The following is a 22,607-nucleotide window of genomic DNA, read 5'->3' as shown; positions in this document are numbered from 1 at the left end:
GATAACAGCTCTATTTGGTGTGGTAACATGGTGAGAGCGACCCTCGTGAGGATTAAGCAGCTCGGGTAACGGACGGATGGATTTGTATTTTAAAAGTATTTACAGTTCATTTAAAAGGAGACCTGCAACCTTAAAAAAAAACGTTTTACCTCCTTTGTGTACACACATCACGGTGATTGTCATCATTATAATCATATTCACGACATTGGTTCACACACAATCACTGTACAGTAATACTACTGCAATGATATGTTTAGCAAATATATTACGATATCTTCATATATATATATATTTTTTTTTAAGATTCCCACATTACTTCCCATCAGCTGAAAAACTGTTTAAAAAAAGTCAAAAGTCGTCCTTAAAATAAAGCACAGAGTCATGAAAGTAATTATCATATTTTGGGATAAAGATTCTGACACCACCATCAGATTTAGCAGAGATATGAAACGTTTTGTTTAAAAAAACATGCATATGAATTTCTTTTAAAATAATGGAATGGCTGAAATCATTATACGATTTCAAATTAAAAGACTAACATCAACTGTGTCAAATTTGTGCAATCTTTTTTTCGAACCAATTACAGCTCTTCTTTTTTGAATGTATTCAATAAATTATGACAATTTTGATTAGGAGTCCCTTCCAAACTCCCCATCAGCATAAGCAAATCTATCAAATATTTCGTTAAATCAAGAAAGAAGATAGCGTTTCCAAGCCAGCAGCTCATGTCACTTCATGAAGCAGGCGTGTCACTTTGTTACCCAGGCAACAGGCTGGGATCAATGTCGAATGTGCTTTTTGTTAATAGGAGGAGGGTGGGAGAGGGGGGAGCACACATTCCACTAATTGAGCTCCCTCAATTATGCTTAAGGACTCACGCTCAGCTTGAAGGCACGTAACTTAAGGTGCTTGTTTTGGTCTGGATATGGACAAGGCGGCGGCTGCGTGCGGACCAATAGGCAAAGAAATCCTTTTTCCATCGAGCCATCTGTCCATTTTCAATGCCTTCATTTTTGTTTTCTGACCATTCTTTACGTTCACTCCTTCCATTTGAAAACAGAAATGTGAACTTTGTTCAGTCAAAATAGCCTGGTTTCCATTTTCAACCTCTGGAGATGATGAAACGATGTCAAGAACAGACAGTGTGGAAGGTGTGGAGGCAAAAGGAGACAAGCCTGGGCAACAAGAGTACCAGAGGATTTTTACTAACCACTTCCAGGTCTCATGTCAGCAAAAACCCAAATTTCCTGCTGGTTTATGCCATACATTGATCAAAATGAGTCTGTGATCTGTGAAGTTTGACATCTACACATGCAATTTGTCCATCTTGCGAGATAAAATCCACGTATAACAGTGGTCAAACAAAATGTGACAAAAACGATCTTTTTTGTGCTCTCCTAACAACAATACTTAACTACATATATTAATTTTGAATGTACTTAAGGTAGTGAAGCTTTCAGTCTTTGTGAGCAAAATGAACACGAGCGACGTCTTGTCTGGACCACACCAGTTACATGAAAGTGAATGGGAGCTGAGTGACCCCCTTTCTTCATTTTCACCACCGTCATCTGTGTAGGAACCCGTGTCTTACTTCATAGTTACTCTCTCAAATGATGCTTTTGAATTGTGAAAAATTAAAATATGCTTTTTATGCAGTCTCAGAAGCCGAAACAGGCTTGCGGTGGAGCGTGCAGGCTACACCTTGGACTGGTTGCCAGCCATTCACAAGGCACCAAAAGGCAACTTATAAAAAAAAATTAAAAAAAATCCCAGTGCTTGCGGACAAGCAAAATATCTAAGACGGTAATGACAGTTAAAATTGAATCCCACCATCATCATTCTCACCATTAGCCATTTCTCCCACACAATAATTACACAAGCTGCTCAACCCTTCTCTTTTTAATTGCCCCTCTCCACCCATTCATCCTTGTTTCCTTCTTCCTTCTCCCTCCATCCCGGAGCTGATCGACCCCCCCCTCCACACACACACACACCATTTGAAGAATTAGCCGCTCTCATGTCGGCCCTAATTGGCTGTCACTGTGTGCTCAAAAACGTGAAGCCGCATCCCGGATATAATCATGTTTACACGCGGGCACCGGGTGCCAGATTGCCGGGCCTGTCTCTCTCCAGCTTGTACTGGGACTAATTTAGTGTAAAATTGCCCATGATTGTCCATCATTGCGGGCCGAGAGAAAGGAAGTCGCTCAGTGTAATAAAATAAATAGATATTGAGACACACTGATTTACTCCTTTTTTTTCCTTGCTGTTAATTTGCCAGAAGGGTCGCATTGGAGTAGCAAGACACGTAAGCCTCATTATCACCTTGTTACTTGAAATCACAAGCAAATAAGTACATCCGCTTTTTATTTCAACCAGCAAATCCCATTCGTGACGGTGTGGGAAAGCTGCAGTCAAGGAGTTGTAACCCTTGTGCTGCAATTTCTACGATGTTTGTAACACATGGGTTACCCCATATGTTACAATTTCTACAATTTTTGTAGATTTTTGCGTATTGTCATCTTTAAATCAAAGACACAGCATAAAAAGTGTGTGATATGAAATATTCCAATTCATGTTTTATTTATATAGATTAATATTTATGTTTTGGTCATAGCACAATACCGCTTTTATTGTCCATAGAGGGCAAAAATACAAAGAAAAAAATAAGAACTATATGTGTATGTATAGCACTGATGCCACTGAACATGTCGAGTGGTTGAAAGTGAAATAAATATTCAGGAATAATACTTTTACAATTATTAGAAAATTGTATGTTGCGTTATATAAACTTATTTAGATCGACTGCAGCACATGGTTAATTAACCACGTAGGTTGGATATTTCCAGTGAAACCACTGACATATTCAACACCACTGGTCATACAATTTAGAAAATGTTGATTTGTAACCGTCCCTGACCATACCTGATGCTACCTTACTTCAGCAAGCATTCACAATTGAACAACTGCAGCCGACACCAGAGGAGAAAGACTCCGTAAACACATGATCCATGGACACTCATCCCCTTTCTGTCTGAATCACTTAAATCATCTGACGCCAATCATTCTAAATTTGCGCTTGTGTGTGCGCGGCCACTTGGTATTTGGAAATGTCCCCTCATAACTGCTGATCCATGAATAGCCCAGCTAGCTGCTTCGCCACATGTCCTGTCATTGAGTGCCTAATTGGCAAAAAACATGCACACAAACAGAGAGATGAATGAGTGTGTCTGCATGCACACACAGGAACAGAAATAAGACACACAAACACACACGCGCACACACTAGCACACAACCCAGAAAAGGACAGAGGAAAACACAATTAGAGTTAAAAAAAAAATGTCAAGTCTGCTTCACAGTGTGCGGACATCTCAAGCGGGCCCCTCAACACACCAGTCCTCACTGCGTTGGGAATAGGAATTAACGGGACTCATAAATAAGGATGCGCTCCTCGGAGATCTGCCCTGTGGTCACAGCGCTTCCAAACAAAGACGCTTTTAATCGGAAATATTCTTGACACTTAAGTAAAACACCTTCTGTCGTCTTGTGCACTGACTTTGCCATTGTGACAGCGTGACAGATGCATTATGCTTAATAAATCGATTTTCCACACTCGTCGCTGATGGTGTAGTGGTACACCCGCCTGACTCGTGTGTGGGCAACGTGGGATCGGTTCCCACTCAGTGATGGTCTGAATGGTCTGAAAGGGTTACATTCCATACACATTAATATACCGTATTGGCCTGAATATAAGACGGTGTTTTTTACATTGAAATAAGACTGAAAAAGTCGGGGTCGTCTTACATTCGGGGTCTAGACATTATACCCATTTACGACGCTAGATGGCGCCAGATATCATTGAAGCGAATGTTGAACTTGACTCCCCAGGCTAAAGCGAACCCCTGTCACAAAGAATAAAAATAAAAATAGCGGTAGCTCGAAGAAGAAAAATAAAAAAATAGCGGTAAGAAAGAAAATAATAGAAGAGATAACAGAAAATGGAGAAATGTAGCGACAATCTGGAGAAAAGTGGGTCGAAGATCGGCCAGGTTAACCGGCAGCTGAGGAGAAGTTATGGTGTAAACTTCAAGATGCTTTTTCTTTCAAATACATCGTTATCATCATTTGTTTCAGATGCACTGTAATTATTTTCTGTATAAAAATTAATTTGGTGTTCAAAAAGTCTTTTTTCAAACTTGAGTCTTGAAAAAGAGCGGGTCGTCTTATAATCAGGGCCGTCTTATATTCGGGCCAATACGGTAATATTTGATTTTGACTTCATAAAGACTGTGAGGGCCAGTCAGTGGGTCACACTTTGCCTAGGTCAGCCCTCACCATTAAAAACCGTCAGTCTGCACAGTATTTGATATTGAACGACAGATTCCATGATGCGTAGGAATCTTAATGCCATGTTTGCATGGTTTCTTCCCTGGTAAGGCCCGTGATTATGCAGGCAGTTATTCACAATGAGATTTGGTCCAGATCTGCCAAAAGAACCTTTGTATTATTAAATTCAAGCATAAAACGACTCAGCCACATTCAGAGTGTGCTCCTCTCCGAACATCACTGCCGGAAAGAAGCTGTCCGTGTTCATTATCTTCTTTCTTTGCTTTGTCTTCCGTCTTTCTATAACTCTGTGGTCTGCTCTATCGTCGTCTGCACTCCCTCGTCACCTCAGCTCATAACGCACGATCTACAGTACACATTCAGGTCAGCCGCAGCAACACGCGTCCTATTTGACATTCCGCTATGTTTCCATTTGGAGGCCTGACCTCCAGGCACAGAAAAGATACTTGTTCAAGTCATCTTCACATTGTCACTGTCGCTCTCAGGTATGAGCGTTTGTTGGCTTGGGCGTTCTAAATTCATGAAAATGCCTGGGTTTGATTGTTTTTCACAGGCCCAATTAGCATGTGTTTAATTTTACAGACGTTTTGCGCGACAAATGACAGGCAGAGTGTTTTCCTTCCACGCACGGGCCCTCGAATAAGCTGACGACACTCAGCATTTTGGTTAAAATGAGATCAGAGATAAGGGTTTACAGCGTTAGCTTGCCTTGGCATGCACTGAAAACCTGTGATCACACATCAGTTCATCAGTGCGTTATTTGTCGCAGATACCAATACCAGCATTTGAATGCGACCGTCCCGATACTCATATCGGTATCGATGCGTCACTATTTTGATTGGCTAGCCATTAGCTTGGACAAAGCCAGGCTCGGCAGTTCCGCTTTTCTTCATGTTCCAACATGGCTGCCAACAGCACCTGCCAGACCCGTCAGCAACCCACTGATCCTGCCTGTTGCGCTATTTCATCCGGGATGTGGAAAATGCGGTGAAAAGTTGCTAGAACTCATCAATTTGTAGCGTAATGTAATTTCGATTAAGTCCACATGCTGATAGTATCCAGCAGAGAAGATAAAATTACAGTTAAAAATGAAAAGGAATGGCTTGGTCATCCCTCTCATCCTTCTGTTGCTAAACCTAACACTTCATTCATAAATCACACTAAAGATTTCAATATATTAAAGAATATATTTTTATATGATTATTTTAGAAAATCTGGGAAAGTTCACTTGCCCCTCTGATGAATGAAAACTGCAAAACATTGTTGACTAGTGTTATTAGATTATCAGTGGGCTAGTATAAGACACACATATGTTTTTCATTCATACAACAGGAGTGCGTCTGCTGTTTAGTAAGAACTGTGATTTTTGCCATCGTCTGAAAGAGCATGTCTGTTTATGAAATCCAGTACTAGTCATGATGAATTCGTTACTTGTTTTTGTTTACGAGTAACATCACACCAGGGCGGTATTTCGACCACTGGTGTGTGCGTGTGTGTGACTGTGTTGTTTGAATAAAAATAGGAGAGTATTGTAAAGGTTGTGCGTGACTGTGCAAATGTTGGTAGAATGACAAGGATTGAGATGAAGGGGAAGACTTTTGGGACAAAGAGGCACAAATTCCAAACATGAATGGCATTAAGCACAATGTAAAGAATTTGAAGAAATGTGTGTGCGTGTGTGTGTGTGTGTGTGTGTGTGTGTGTGTGTGTGTGTGTGTGTGTGTGTCCTGACAAACGGTGTTGCCAAAGTTTCTGTGGATCCAGTCCCTGAAATAATCGTCCCCTGTGTTGGTGTCTCTCTGATGGCGGAGAGGGGAGAAAGAGGAGGTTGTGGAGCAAAATATAAGGAATAACACACTCACATGGGTGGACCGCGATGCTGTGAATTGCTCAAGACGGCTGAATCTCAGTGTGCCTGCTACAATCCCATTCGAACCGGAGGTCTCTCGACCTCTACACACCGCCACACACACACACACACACACACACACACACACACACACACACACACACACACACACACACACACACACACACACGTTGGACAATCACAGTGTGGAAAGATGCATCGTCATTCAACACACAAGATGGTTCTTACAGATTTTGGCTGGTTGCTTTAAGATACGGATGAACACCCCCTCCAAGTGTGAAATCAAGTTAACCCAATAAATTGTGTACTCACCATTAACTTTGTCTCTTCACATGAACACAAAAGCCAGCTAACTTCCAATGTGCGTTCAACTCTTCTTGTATTATTAAGTTGTTGCTTTAGCCATATTGGAAGGAGCAGCCATGGCTGCCATATGTTATCATTTCATTTGAGTTCCATGGCGGCCGTCACTGATTTTGTGTTTTGCCGCAGTCTTGCAATAGCTTTAATTTATGCGTTTGTTCGCAAAAATGGTTCAATGTATGCTCCTGTATGTGAATAAAATGGTCATTGTAATTGGCAGAAAGAGGTGAAATGAATCGCATCGATTTCAGTGACACATTATAAGCAGCCCATTGCCGACACCAAAAATCTATTGTCTTAAAATAAGCATGCATTAAAGCTCTTCATCTCAAATCCAAAACACAACAAAAATAAAAGATGCCACTTGTGTTTAGAATCATTTTTAATTTACGGAAACGGCATAAGACAATTTGCTGATTCAGAACTCTGCTTTTTTCTTGAGGACATCCATTCATCCCACTTAACCTGTTTTATGGTTGCAGGGTGCTTGAGCCAATCCCAACAAGTGGCAGGGTACACCCTGGACCGGTCACCACTGAATCACAGGGCATTCTTTTAAACAAATGAGCAAAAGTACATTAGGCTCAAAACATGTCACCCCTTTTGAGACCGTTGTGTGACTACAGAAGGTTTTGCTTGGCATTTGTTTGTACAGTACAGTATGCGTACACTGGGCGACAGTTTTTCAGGTTTTGCTCATTGGGCAAACTGTTTTTTTTTTTTACCATTTGCAGTAGTTATGCAGGAAGAATAGTCTGTTACTTCTCAACAACACATTTCCCCGAATGCTCTAAATTCGAGTCCTCCAAACGTTCAGTGAGCGATGACAAGCGACTTAAAAACAATAAGGAGATGAAGCTGTGTTTACAGAGCGAAGCCAGGGCTCGGAACGTAGACGGAGAGAGAAATTGAGGACAAGATGTTTAAAGGAGGGTCTTCGGGAAGGGACAAGTGGCGGCAACATAAGACATGAAGAGCGAAGAGATGAAATAAAAAGAAGGAAGAGACGAGAAGGAGAAGGGAGGAAGGAAATGATGTTTGTGTTTTAGTTTTTTTATTTCTTTTTTTTTTTTTCCCCAGCACAAATTTTCCCCCCGGAGCTCATTAGTCTGGAGAGAAACAAACCACAAAACCTGAAAAACCAACAGAGTGGAGAGAGACAGCGGGAAAAGGGGGAAGCCTGAGGAAAAAAAAAAAAACAAAAAAAAACAAAGATGGCAAACAAGAGAACGCGGCAGCGGAGGAGTCGGGAAGTGCGACGACAACTACAAGTGGACAAGAACATGACACAAAAAATGTTGACTGAATAAACTACCAGACCACACAGTGAAATAGGTTAAAGAAAAATAAAATTACATTTACATTTTATTGATGTCAGAGCAATTAAAAGAACAAAACAGTCAATAATAAATCCATTTGATTGAGTGATAAATCAGAATTTTTAAGGTCTAAATATTCACATGTAATTTACAGCCAAGATAATAATAATATAATAATAATAATAATAATAGCAATTTATCTTCTGATAATATACTGTAACACTGTATGTATGTAGCATCTGAGCTTTTTAGCCACAACTTAATTTGACCCCCCCCAAAAAAAAAACAAGAAGCAAATTTTCTTGTCATCAGAAGAGCAGAAGAGCAGCCCAGTTTCCCCACACAAAATCACTAGAAGTTCCCCTTACAATAATTTTTTTTCTTCGATATAACACTGAAATACAGAATATACAGACATTATAGTCATCAACCGGATTAAATTTAAGGTGTGGGTATTATTGTTATCTTCATCATAGTTGCGGTAGAAACTGTGGCTCGGATCTATGATATAACCTCATCTATGTACGACATATTGTTTCTTTTGAGTGTCCCAGAGTTCCAAGTCTGACGTTGAAGTAAAGCAAGGAATAGTCCGTGCTAGGAGGCAAACGAATACAGCAGCAGATAAAAGTACACGTGGGGGAAGGTTTGGAGGAGGATGAGATGGACCGCTCATGGAGGAGGAACATGGGGGGTGGAGCTTCTGGGGGTGGGTCACAGAGAAGTCAAACGAAACTGCAGCTTTCAGAGACAGGAAAAAAAAAAAAGAAAACAAAGCAAGAAAAGCAGCACTGTTCAAAATGCCCTCCGCCTCATTTGCTTTGCCGCAGTTTTGAAGCCCGTTGCAGAGTCATGATTCTTACTGTTGATATTTGCGCCAAAAAAAAAAAAATCGGTTGATTAACAGTTCCCATGTGAACTTGGCATTTCGAGGTGTTTTCACCGTCACTTGCAGCCTTGATGGCGTGGTGGTGGATTTGGGGAGTCTTCTGGAGAAGATGCGGTCAAAGGATTTAACGCAGCTGACGAACGCTTCTTGAAGAAGAAAGATGTACATTTTGGTGTTTGCTCCAAAATCTGAGCAATTCCCCTCCCCCAAAAACTAGATGGGCTGAACTATGAAAGAAACATTCCTCAAAGTAGTCGATGGAATGAAGGGATGGAAGGGCTACTCTCCACTAACGTTATATGTATTGAATGGAGCAGAGAACAAAAAAAAAAATATATTGGGGCCATCCACAGATCAACACTAGGAGGACTAGATGGATGAAAGAATGAAGGGAAGAGAAGAAGGTGGCCACACTTTTCAACTCTTCAGCAGCATCCCATACAGAAGTCCATCGTCAACTCTTGTTTTCTCTTGCCCGCGTAGCGCCATCTCGTTTGCACTTCCCATCAACAACCAAACCAGCTCCTCCTCCTCCTCCTTTTCACTCCCCTGCTCCACTTCCACACTTCTCCTCTACATGGGGAACACCAGGAAGCCGGAGAAGGTGGAGTATTTCCATCCTCCCATCAAATTTCCTCTCTCCAGTTTGAGGTAGGCCCGGTCTCCTTTTTCCATCTGGATCAGAACGCCATTGCTGGCCGCCTCACGGGTCACATCCTGGTCGCCAGCAAAGGCTGAGATGACGGGCCAGCCGTTGTGCATGAGGCTCACCTGGACAACAGACAGATGGAGACGGATTCACAAATACAGCACGCAAGTCAAGGACCCACCTGAATCTAGAGAACGCCTAACACGCAAATCGTTTTAAAACAAACAAGAGTCTATTTCGTGGAATTGATCTGACCTCGAATTCCAAGACGAGGCCAAAACCCTTAAAAACTGCTCTCGAGACCGATCTTGAAACCAAGACCTCTCTCGAGAACGCTTGCAATAACTGATCATGGTGTGGGTGAACACCACTTTTTAAAAATACAATCAACAACATACATTTATATCATTAACATCCCAGTATTGTTAGTGATGAAACACAATGAGAGCATATGGTAGCAGACGTTTAAAAGTCAACAAGGCTATGGGTGCAACACACACACACGCGCACACACACACACTGGTCAATGGGTCTAGAAAATGACTGTATTTCTATGTATAGACCAAACGGAAGTTCCTACAGTCTTGAAGCAAACAAGCTAAAGTGCAGAAATATTTCAGGACTAGACTCCGCTTTTGCCCCGCAGGTGATCGCTTTGGAAATGAGTGCACTTTCCGGGTCTTTTCCGTTGTCCGTTCATGCACCTGGATGGATTTTTCCGAGATCCTCTGCATTTCTAACGTCAGTGCCATCTTGATGTCGTCTACGTCTTTAAAAACGGGTCTCTGTGAGGACTCCCTTGAGCTTGGGGAAGAAGAAGAAGAAAAACGAATTTCACAGAGCCATGTCAAGTGAGTGGAGAGGTTGCTCCAGCACGGCTGTGTTCCTCTTGGCCAGGAATTGTGAGCAGCCCTGTTGTCATGGTGGTTGATTGTCATGAAGAGGAAGACTCGTTAAAAAAAAAAAATAAATAAAATAATAATAATAAATAGCATTTTTATTTTAAAAAAAATATTTTCCGACCCCAGTCCTGGAATTTTCTGACCCACCTCATACACGGTTGGACTGATATGGTATAGCAAAGGTTGTGAATAGGGTGTCGACGATTCACTTTGTGGTGGTAATTTTTTTTTTTTTTTCGAACAATTACAAACGTCTTCCACGTGTTTTTCTTATAACTGCTTCACAGGATCATGAATTGTCATCGTCATTTGTTTCACAGTATTTGCAACAGTCACACTACGTGACATATGGCCCTTAGGTTAGTCCAATAAAATCCACACAGGTGTACCATGTTGCATGTACATAATGTACATACCAGTGCAGTGCTAGTAACTGTTCGAAAAACAAAAGTTGCTTCATCCGAACAAAAATCAAAATGCTTGGTGGAGTTGAAGCATTCGAAACTTCGCTAAATCAACGGATGCGGCATAACCATCAACATCACACCATAATTATACACTTATACATCACTCCACCTCCTGACGCACAAGTGTGTGTGTGTGTGTGTGTGTGTGTGTGTGTGTGTGTGTGTGTGTGTGTGTGCGTGTGCGCGCGCGCGCGTGCGTGCGTGCGTGCGTGCGTGCGTGTGTGTGTGGGCAGGATGAAGAGAGTGGAGAGCTCTTTTGGTCCGCCCCTCCTCTTTAATGGGCAACCCGCTTAATGGTGACTCAGAGTCAGAGCACACGTGTGAGAACGAGTGTTAGCATGTTGCATTGAATAATTACATGAAAACACTCAGACGCTACTTGAACTCCTTTTTTCATTATATCAGGATGGCAACGTGTGCTAGGTCAACGTGGAGGGGAGGGGTGTGTGTGTGTGTGGGGGGGGGTGTAGTTTCTAGTGCTGAAACCAATAAAATTCAGTATTCATTGAAGATGAACACAAAGGACTTCGCTCACTTTTAATATATGCACACAATGTATGTTTAATATCTTTTATACATTGCGCTTATGCTTTAGGATGCGATCCACGCTGAACTGGTGTTCACTTCATGGACTTGTTTTTTTTTTGCCACATTTGTTCCACTTCAAGTTCTTGTTTCCAGCCAGTTAGCCCGCCTTCCCGTGTGTCCTTCCAACACTCTTCCACTTAATGCGCAGTACATGCTTACCAGCCATAGCATATCTGAGAAACATGACACCGGCCCTGCGTTGGTTTTCTCCGGGTATTCTCCGGTTTCCTCCCACATTCCAACAACATGCATGGGAGCTTCATGGAGTACTCTAAATTGTGCCTCGGTGTGAGTGTGAGCGTGAATAGTTTTTAGTCGCTGTGTCCCCTGCGATTGGCTGGCAACCAGTTCAGGTTGTACCCACTTTGTGCCCTGAGACAGCTGGGATCGGCCCCAATGCAGGTTCCCATGCAAGGATCAGCTCAAATGGAGTTGTTAAATGTCTATTGAATGGCATCGTATGTCTCTTAATCAATAAAACTTTTTTTTTTAAGATGTTGAGATCTGTTCAGTTCTTTGTGGTCCAAAGACTGTGAACATGCTTTGTTGGCCAAGAGTCTAGTTCAAAACTGCTCTTCACGCCTGTATTATGTAGCAGACCGATCCAGTTCTTTGTGGCATAATGTGTAATAATTTTGATGCAAATATTATTGACTCAGCTGCCACTTACTTGGATGGAGACCTTAAGGAGTCACTTATCAAATAGTTCTGTTCCTTTATCTAGAATGTTGAGGTGACATCAGCAATTAAATGCAATCAGGACATTACGTAGAACATAACCAACGGTGTCAAATTACCCTTATTAACCCCGTGATATGTTGTGCCGGACATTCACCACACACAAGCACATACACTCCCATGAAGAGTGTACTACACTCTCCTCACCTTACCTCAATTACCAGGCATAAAAATAAAAGCACGGTAATAGGACTGCACATTGGTCAGGCCTAAATTGACCCGCATTCATTATGCATAAGCATCAATTAAGTGCCTTATTATGGAGCAAGAGGCAATAACCGACCAAGAGCAACAAAGGGGATGCAGGAAGCCAACGATTAAAAGAAGACATAGAAAAAAAAAATTGGAAGCTAAATATGAAAGGTGGAAGCGCGGAGAGGCCGCAAATATAAAACGCAGCATGCGAGTCTTTTAGGACAAAAAAAATAAATAAATCTCTGATTAAGTAAAATATCAACACTGGCCACTTTGGTCATCTCCCTACTGTGTATTTACATATTGGATTTTGCATTCAAAAATTATTGCTGTTCTAATTATTATTACTGATGATCTAGTGATTAATTATCATTCCAATCTGGGCTCCGGCCTTCAAGTGTGGAATTTGCATGTTCACGTTTCAAAAACACGCACGTTCAGTTTTTTTCCAGGTTTGGTTTCGGTTAAAGCAAACACGAGCGCAGTTGCTTCACTGGTGTGAGAAACCAGCTGAGCCGCGGAATGCTCAAAAGAAGCAGTGTGAGAAGGCTTCGGAAGGCGGGCTCAGACTGCTCGCAAGTGACCTCCGGTTCAATGTTTGAAAGCCGCATGGTCCAATGAAAGCAGAAAGTGAAAGAAAATCACAAATGTTGATAAGTCAAGTTGTCAGAAGCACTGTTGCTTTTTCAGTCTGTGGTAACTAGCAACGGCCAGTGAACAGGTTTCCTTGAAGTCATTAGTGCATAACTTTCTCAACTGTTACACTTGTTACCAGAATAAAAAATAGTAAATATGAGTGTAAACGCCATCCGCAGTCCAAAAGCGTATTTTTCAACATTTTATGCTTGTACATAATTTGTTTAATAACAAGAATTCGTCGAGGACCTGCGTTATAAAAATGGACAAATTATTGTATTGGAACCCTCCATCGTTTGTCAAGGGAGGTCATATAAGTTTCTAAATAAGTGTGAAAAAGTGGAGAAATTGAAACATCACAAACCCAACTTATTGGTGTGTATAATACGTACCGGTAGTCAGTATGTCAAGCTGCAAATGCAATCGAGGGTTAAGACAATGTTCTGAACTTCTGTTTCCATTCTTCAGGCCACATAGGTTTCTACGCTATATGTATGATTTATTTTGGCATGTTCTTAATGTTTCAGATATCCTAAAAAGATGATGTTTGACAAATGTACAATAAAACCCCCTCCATCCCGGAGGTTACATTCGTGACCCCCCAAGCCATAACTGAAACACACGACAGACAGTTGACCGAATAGCAAAAATCTGCATACTGTATTATTGATGTCCACTGAAATGCACTGGCGAGGAGGCGGGGGTGTTAGATATGTAAACACTCCTTTGGCATATATCGAAAGCATTTATGACACTTGTTTTTTTTTTTTTTGTTTGTTTGTTTTTTTTTAAGGTCTTCAAACACACTCAAAATATAACAAACATTTTAAACATTTAAAAACATTGAGAGCACAAGCAAAGGATCACACAAAAATATTGTACAAAGAATACCAGCAAAGGGGCGGCACAACGGTCGACTGGTTAGCATGCCTGCCTCACAACGCGCAGGTGCAAAATTCAGACTCCGCCCTTCCTGTGTGAAGTCTCCCCGTGCCTGCGTGGGTTTTCTCCGGGTACTCCGGTTTCCTCCCACGTTCCAAAGACATGCGTGCTGGATTAATGGAACACTCGAAATTATTCCAAGGTATGATTGTGAAAGCGAGTGGTTGTTCTTCTGTATTTGCCCTGCGATTGGCCGGCAACCAGTTCAGGGTGTACCCCGCTTACCGCCCCAAGTCAGCTGGGATAGGCTCCAGCAGGCCCGTGACCTTCGTGAGGATAAACGGATCGGAAAATGGATGAATGGAAGAATACCACTAAAGTGGCAAATTCTTTGGTGCAGACCGAAACAGCGAGTGTTCATAGAGCCTTGATTCTCCAGCAGAGCCGCGTGGAGCTTAAGTCCCACACACATTTTCATCGGCGCCGACATTAAACTCTGAGATTTGATGCTGACGCAAAATTCTGAGTCATTACTTTCCGACGTCTGACGTCTTTAGTTTCAAACTGTGCGCGTTTTAGCAATTGCCTTTCTGGCCAATGGCTGGCACAATGGCCTTCCTCCGAGTTGTGTCGTGCGGCTGCATTTCCCGCAGGTTAGCACATTACAGGTTATAATGTGAATGGAAGAAACTCGACAAAATAGTTACAGCTTCAAACCCCACAGCGAGTCTCTTTGTATTTTTCGAACAGATGCTCCCCAAATTGCGTTAAAAAGCGCACAGCTGAAATAAAAACAAAAGCTCTTATGAGGGAAAAAGAACAAGAATAAGAACATCTGTTGTTAGCTCTTAAGATGGGTACACATACAGGAATGCCACGGTGGTACTTCATTTCACGCTCTAGCTAGAAAATCTGCATTTTTTAATTGAAAACAGGTGTACAAAACAATGGACATTCAGGTACTGGCTGATTCATGTTTGTTATCAATTTCCATCCCTCTCACCCAGGATTTCTCTTGCACGATACTAGTTGAGGTTGACGTTGCTTGTAAGGAAGCAGAACATACAAAAATAAAAAAAAAGTTTTGTAAGAAGCCCCTGGCTCACGTACGTGTGAAGGATAGCTAAATAGTTTTGCCCTCGAGCTCTTATATGGCTTTTTAGATTTTTGGTTATCCAGGGCAACAGAGTCAGTTGTGACAATGTTGATTTTCTTTTGACGGTTGTCCAAGACTTTTAATGTATGACCACCGGTGCCCACCTTCTTTAGGATACGAATTGATAATGCACCAAAGGTATTTGCCAAACGACAAAAGAAAGTAGAAGGAATGGAAAAAGAAGTAGTAGTCATGGCAACTAACGTGTGATGCATCGCTAGTTTAGCATGTAACTCCCTGACGCTACAACCAGAATTGACAGCAGCAAAAGGCACAATAATTGAGCAGGATTCTACCACCATTCAATGCAAGATTCTAGTTAGAGTAAGCCATTTTCAATTTAAAAGGAAAAGTTTTCTGTGGTTGGAAGCGGAGGTATTGTCCTTGTTTGCTTCCTTCAACCGGGGCACGTTCAGAAATTCACTCTGACGCCCTAACACACACTGCGAGTGTGTGTGCTCGGAGAGACAGAGCGCTCTCCGCTTGCATTAATTTCGGAACGCAGACAATCAGCAGCTCGTGCTTGAACAGTTTCCATTTGTACATTTCTATCTCCGGAACCCCCTTCACCAGTTCTTAGTTCTAGACCCTGCCTTCTCTTCTTATTTCAAGCCAATCAGCTAGTTGCCTTTTCATGCGATCTCCCAACTGTATAATTTGGCCTCATTAGTGTATTTGCTCAATATGTACATGTGACACGCATGCAGGCTGGACAGTTAAAGCCGAGCGTGGAAGTCGTCAGCTGCTGCTGAAGTTCATTACAGAAGTAATTGTTGTGCTGATGCCACCACACATACACACATAATGAGCTTAAGGAGGGAAGCCGCAACAGCAGTCTAAGTGCACACATTGGATAATGTCCCACTCCAGTGAGTTCTGTCTGAATGGACTGGGCTCTACCATTTTGCCACTTGCTGTTGACTGAAAATGACATCACAGTTGCTCAAGGTTCCGGTAACAACCAATCATTGCTCAGCTTCAGAAAACATCTTACTGTAAAGAAAATTTGGGGGTTGACTTCCCCTTTCAAGCCACTCCAGCCACTTTAGTCTAGCATTGCTTCCTGTCTGTCTCATTGCTAAGCGCTGAGCAGTGATGAGTGTGAGGACTGATTCTAGGACAGCGGCTATCGAATATTTTGGCATTCGGATATCCTACTGAAAATTTTACCGAACAATCGAGTATTTGGATAAACATGAACAATATATATTTTTTGCTTAATTCCAAATACACAAAACAAAAAATAAATAAAATAAACTAATTTCCGCTCAAAAATAAACGGCCAACTGGTTTTCATTTTTCGATAATCAACATATTTGACTTGAATTTAAATTGCGATTAACAGCGCATTATTGTCCTCTCAAGAAACATTAGTGAGATTTGTGACGGATCTTTTCTCGTGTTTTGGACTATTGTCAGGCCACCCTCCATGTGGAAAGACGAAGTCAAACCAGACGACACGGCGATTGTTCATCACGTGTGCGTTATGGTCATCCCCCGCAGGCGAGCAGCATTGGCCACTTTCAAACTAAATGTTGAGCAACATAAATGCTTTGGATTTAAATAATCTCATAAAGTAACCAGGCTTGGCTAGGGGATGGGATAGTGTCTTCAACTCGCCATTGTCAATGTGGAAGCTGATGCAGTCACAGAGATGCTGTATTCCAATAGAATCTGTAATACACGTATCCTTAAGTTTTTGTACAATAGAATAATCATTTTCTCGAGAGAACATCATGTTTATTAAACTTGAGAGAACCTTTTTCCGATATATATCTCATTGGATATGAGGGAGGCCACCGAGGGAGGAAACTGGACAAAAAGGTCAGGATGTGCAGAAAGTAACCTCACCATGCTGTGCTGATTTTCGGATACAGTAGAAATGCTTGCGAAAAAAAAAATGTGACCTGTCAGGCAGCCAATGGCAGTGAAAAAGAAGAGTCTATGGACTCCAGTGTCATGGCCGGCGTGAATCCTGTGCGGCGCATGGCGTGAATCTGATGTTGATAATCTTGCAGATCTCTGAGTGGGAGGGCTGCGCCGCTGTGGTAGTGGTCACAGCCGACATCAATCATGGCTAATCAAAGCGGATCCTCTCACTACCTTCAAACACTAACGTTGACAGATGGCAGAAACACACCTGCACCTTGAAGTGGGACTTGGAGACCACCGTAGACCCCTGATTGGTCATGCCCACCCATTAAATGAAATGCATCGTTATATCAGTTGTCTACCCTACGCTGGTGTTTGACATGCTCTGAGCAGGCATACGGTTTAGACTGACTTTCTGCAAACAGATTGTCATCCCGCCGGATGCATCCCCAAGACTCTCTTTCCGCTGTGCCGGCTCACCATGTTTGGAGAAGGCCGGTCTGCGAAATTGTCAAAAGCGCAGCAAGCCTTGCACTGACATGAAAATCAGGACCAGGCCAGTATTCTGGCAAAGTTGGAGTAAAGTATCACAGATTATTAATGTGCCCTGTATGAGTACCACCAGAGTTGCCGCCATGTTATTTTACAGATGTTGACCCGAAATGCGTTTAGTCCAGGAAAAAGAGTGCTTTTATCAACTTTGTTTGAAACTCTTTCACTGCCAATGACATATTTTGGGTTTTTAAGAATCCGGACATTCAATCCTAGGTGAATGAGTTTTAATTTCAGACAAAAAAGAAAAAAAAAATGTTAAGTAATGAAAAAGATTGAATCACTGCACATATTTTCTTTGAGGTGCAAACGTCGATTGACAATTAATTGATAAAGTAATCGATAAAGATATTTGATAATCGAGTAATTGTTTCGATACCTCTTTTTAATTTAAAATTTGTCCAAATCCTCAGAATTTCTGCTCGTCCACAGTCACTATTTTCTGATCTCTTGATGAAAGCAGACTGATTATCTTTGTGTTGAATGAAAATAAAACATTTGCTTTTACAGTACTTTGGGGAAAAACACCTTTTTGTATGTTTTCCGACATGTTACGCCCCATGAATCATCATAAATGTGTGTTCTGTACTATCAATTTGAAATAATATCCTGTTTTTCAATAAAAGCATGCCAATGAAAACATATTTTTAAAAACAAATCTGATTCATCGATCAATCGACAAAATAATCAACAGATTAATCACCGATTAAATATTGCATTTTAGGAAACCACCAAATTATAAGAACCTCATAAATCTAATCGTGAAAGAGGTGTCGCTTGGTGTCATGTTATCTGTCATGCGTCAGATGACTGGTTTCTGATTGAAAATACATCAATAAGAATAAAGTGCGTTACTTTGCAAGTAAGTGAATTGATTCACTGAGGCAAAACGAATACGCAACACAACCTGATCCCTCACAATTAATCAAAATAAGCAGTTTTTTGCACTGGAAAAGTGTCTTATGATCAGTGCTTCCTCAGACTTTCATCCTTTCATCCTGATTGTCCCCGCAAAGCATCTTTTCCCTTCCTTAGTGTCCATCGTTCCCTTTTATGCCTCTCCTAGCCCGTTCATTACTTTTCCCGTCCATCCACGCGGGTTCGTTTTCACCTTTCCTTTCTCCCACCTTCCTTTTCATGCGCCCTCGCTGCCTTCCCTTCATGCTTTGCAACGTGCGTTTTTCATCTGCTGCCTCGCATTTCTTGCGCGCGTCGCAACAACTGCCTCTCAGGCAATTAAACAGCGGGAGTTTTCAACACACCGGGTAGCGGGGATGGATGGGAGGAACTTCGACACCTGTTCTGTATTTGGAAAGCAAGTTGAAATCACTCTGTTTTCCTCATTTCAATATCTTCTGCACCGTTTGACTAACTTGATGACATTTAGAGCAACGCGCCTCACATTTGTCACCTTCACTTGTGTTTTGTGCGCGTAGCCAGACAACAATAACCCGCTCCAAATGTTTCCCGCCTTCCTCGCTGTTGCCGCAGCTATGCCGCGGTAATTAATTTGGGACTCCAATAATAGCGTTCTAAGTAGCAACACGTAACGGCAAAACTCCAGGGAGCCCACAGCATAATTACACAACAGTTTAATTTGCAAAGAACACATTGTAACTAACACTCATTATTTCACATGTTTAACACAGGGAACGGGGGGGTGAGGGGTTGCTCAAACATTTCCTATCACTTGACACATCAAAAGAATCAAAAGAGGCAGCAGGGCGCATGAGGTGGAAGTGAGTTGTAAGTGGGACGAAGGGGAGGCGGTTTTGCATGGGTGCGGTTCCCGAACTGTCTACCCCGAAACCTTTTGTCATAGCATGAGTACCCCCCTAACTCGTACGGCTTGATGAGTCTCCAAAAGTGGAACGGAACACAACTGATTATAACATGAAAATCTTTTTCTTTTGTTTCCTAAATGTGAACACTTAATTCTCAGGCGTTGTCTTCTTTTTAATTCAAACATAAATATATTTCAAAATATATATGACTTCGATTGAAGAATGAACCTGCCTTTTGCTGGGGATACGCTTGTCACACTGACCACCAAAAAGTGGCGCTCCTTTGAAGAAGTCCCCTTAAAAACCTTTCAGGGACAGCGGTTGGACTTCGATTGAAGAATGAACCTGCCTTTTGCTGGGTATACTCTTGTCACACTGACCACCAAAAAGTGGCGCTCCATTGAAGAATTCAGGGACAGCGGTTACAACAGCGGACAGCTTATCATGTTATCTGGTTACAGGGTGCATGAATGGGTTCATGTCACACTTGGGTTGACATGCGGCTGTTGTCATTTTGCTGCCGCTGCGCCACAGGTTATCCATCTGCAAAATACATGATGACATGTTTCCAGGTACTCCCTGCAATGTGCTCACGTACCCCCAGGGAGACGCGTGCCCCTAATTGGCAAACGCTGTATTAACAGACCAGCAAATAGATATTTCTTTCCTGTAAATTCAAAGCCGTGCGGCGTGGAACCTCACTATCTGAATACCGCAACAAAGAAGTGGAGGGAATATGTGCTGTCCGTGGTGCTGAAGTTGTAGCGGCTACAGTATTGCGCTACAGGCGCCCCATTTGATTGTGACTCTGTGCATGTTCGGATTCTAACCATCATCTCTTGATGCCCACCCATTTTTTGTTCTCACTGGAGAAATAAGATGCGCGCAGACACACACACACACACACACTCACACACACACACACACACACACACACACACACACACACACACACACACACACACACACACACTAACCTGTATTGTTTGGCGGTTGTACACTTTCACTACATGGAAGTTAAAACTGTAAATCCCTTTTCGTGGAGCGATGAAATTACTCCTCTCCTCGTCGAAATTCCTCCCGACGTTTACGAGAACCTGACAGAGGAGAAATAAGAACGTTAGGTTGTCGACGTGGGATTCAATTAGTTGCTGCAATTTGACGTTAGGGTGCGGCAAACGATGACAAGGTGTGACGTTTTCGCTGACACCCACACACAACATTTCTGCTCTTATTTGTCTTCCTGTTGTTTCATAAACTGTTCAATTTTTCCAAGTTACAAGGAATCCGATCAAGTCTATGATTAATCAAACAACATGCGCATCTTGCCTTACCGTGTTCACATTCCACCAATGAAGACAAAAAAATGGATTCCTTTATCTGCCCCTTTTTGCCATTTAACTTTATAGGACAGGGAAAAAAAAGACTCAAATCATCTTCCCAATGAAATTTCAGTTATGCATCTCTGCAGCCAAATGTCTGGTTTAATGGAATAGATGGAAGCGGACCGTGGCGGGTAATTGAGCGGCAGTTTGAGTGAAAATTAACCTTTCTGGCAAGCAAGTAGGACCTCGCCCCCGTGACCTGCAGTCACTAAATTATTTGATGACATGTCAGATCACATAGCCAATAACATCTTGAAAAGCCAAAATCTGAAAAAGGCTTTTTTTTTCTTTTTTTATGTCAGACTTGCATTAGCTTGAAAAAAGATTGGATCACACACGCTTCACTTGGATTGTGCATCTGACCATTAGACTACCAGACTGCCACGACTGGAAGTTGCTGATTTGTCCTTCCAGCAAATTCATTCTGACCTGGATATTTTTGTTTGTTTTGTTTTTACAACACATTTTTTAAAACGCATGTAACAGTTCATATTTCAGCAACCGTCGCTTATTTGTGAGGGTGTGTGCTTTGGACCCACAGTTTTACGTTCAGTCCTCCTGTGGACAGATGTTGATGTGCCCTTGAGCAAGGCACCGTCGACACCCTCCTGACTCTGCAGCACAGCTTGTGCAGAATGTAAATTGCGTTTCCCGATGAGGGATTACAGTCAATATAAAAATACTACAGCAGTGTTTTACCTGCAGAAGCAGTCCTGATGTAAGATCACTATTTTCATAGACATTATTAATAAAATGAATAAACACATTAACCTGACATGGAATTGATAACTCACTACTCAGTATTTGGTCTTCAACATTTTTAACACAAACGCCACACTTTTCTTCTGCCTTGTCAGACATTAAATCTCCACTTGATCTCAACAGCACATTCATTAGATTAGCTTGGTTATAAAGTGGCACTTTCAAGATGAAAAGCAAGTGTTTGTTCCCTACCCGATCAAAGTAGATGACCATGGTCCGGTTGCTCATTTCCGAAGGTTCGTGGTTGGTGTTTCGGACGGCGGAGAAGGCAACTTTGGCGCTGCCGGAGCGCACCGAGATGCCCAGCGCGGTGCCCGTCGGGTCCGACGTCGGGTTGGAGTCGCACACCACCAGGCACTTCCCCTCCAGGACGATCGGTTCCGTCTCGTTCTGAGCGCGGCTCGGGTTGGGGCTTGCCGCGAGCCACACGGCACCCAGCAGCCAAAACGCTAACATACCCACAATCACAAGCGACGACTTGGGCTTTTTAGTCCACTTTGAAACGTCAAATACGGCGGCGAGAGTGTCCCCAGCTTTGGCCCAAAGTGACGCAAACTCTGCCGGGAGTTGGCGAACACGCTTGCTCTGGAAATTGAGTTGGCGGCAGGCGCTTAGCTCCTCTCCTTTCTTTCTCAAGTTCCACCAAGTCCAGCTCGACTTGACACTCGGAATCCGTCGTCCTTTCTTTTCCTTTTTCACTTCTTTGCAGCTTTTCACTGATTTGCAGGACGGTAGAGGAGCGTGTCGCGCGGCGCGGCGGGGCCGTGGTGTGTGCGCGCGGAAGAAGCAGTCATAGCGCGCGGAGAGACGCTGTAGGTTGGCCAATGGGTGGGTGGTGGGGGGCGAGCTTCGTCTTGCTCGCTCGCGCGCGCGCGACTGAATTATTGATACGTCACATAGGAGAGTTTCAAACACAAAGGGCTCCGGAGGAAGAGACGCGGCGACGCAGCTCGAGATGCTAACGCCTTGCTTTTACTTTTTTTTTTCTTCTTCTTTTCTCCCTCAACCGCAGAGTTGGCCCTCCCTCCGGGCACGGGGAACCATCATCGGATTAGCGCGTGCGCGTCCCACCTATTTTCCAATCGCCTCGACCCCCACGATCCCCCGCCCCTCCTGCACTTCAGGCATCTCTCTCTCTCTCTCTCTCTCTCTCTCTCTCTCTCTCTCTCTCTCTCTCTCTCTCAATTTCTCGCTCGCTCGCTTTCTCTCCCTCCATCGTCGGTGGGCAGGGGGGCACGTTTCAATTTTGAA

The 22,607-nt window shown here is 42.7% G+C and overlaps 1 protein-coding gene across 2 annotated transcripts; it reads right to left on the bottom strand.

The window, feature by feature from the left end:
- Window positions 1-7,932: 7,932 nt before the first annotated feature.
- Window positions 7,933-22,322, bottom strand: cbln1 (cerebellin 1 precursor). Of its 2 annotated transcripts, none has more exons than XM_019856924.1 (3): window positions 21,549-22,322; window positions 20,187-20,306; window positions 7,933-9,559 (listed from the first exon to the last, which is right to left on the bottom strand). In XM_019856924.1, exons 1-3 carry the CDS (start codon window positions 21,810-21,812, stop codon window positions 9,362-9,364), a joined length of 582 nt encoding a protein of 193 aa, XP_019712483.1. In that variant the 5' UTR covers window positions 21,813-22,322; the 3' UTR covers window positions 7,933-9,361. The 2 variants fall into 2 exon arrangements, with proteins under 2 accessions (XP_019712483.1, XP_019712484.1); XM_019856925.1 differs by lacking the exon at window positions 7,933-9,559 and adding an exon at window positions 19,628-19,752 and having other exon boundaries at window positions 21,549-21,901.
- Window positions 22,323-22,607: the final 285 nt, after the last annotated feature.

This window comes from Hippocampus comes, unplaced genomic scaffold, assembly GCF_001891065.2.
Source record: "Hippocampus comes isolate QL1 unplaced genomic scaffold, H_comes_QL1_v1.1 scaffold186, whole genome shotgun sequence".
Taxonomy (NCBI): domain Eukaryota; kingdom Metazoa; phylum Chordata; class Actinopteri; order Syngnathiformes; family Syngnathidae; genus Hippocampus; species Hippocampus comes.
This window is presented reverse-complemented; position numbering and strand designations above follow the sequence as displayed.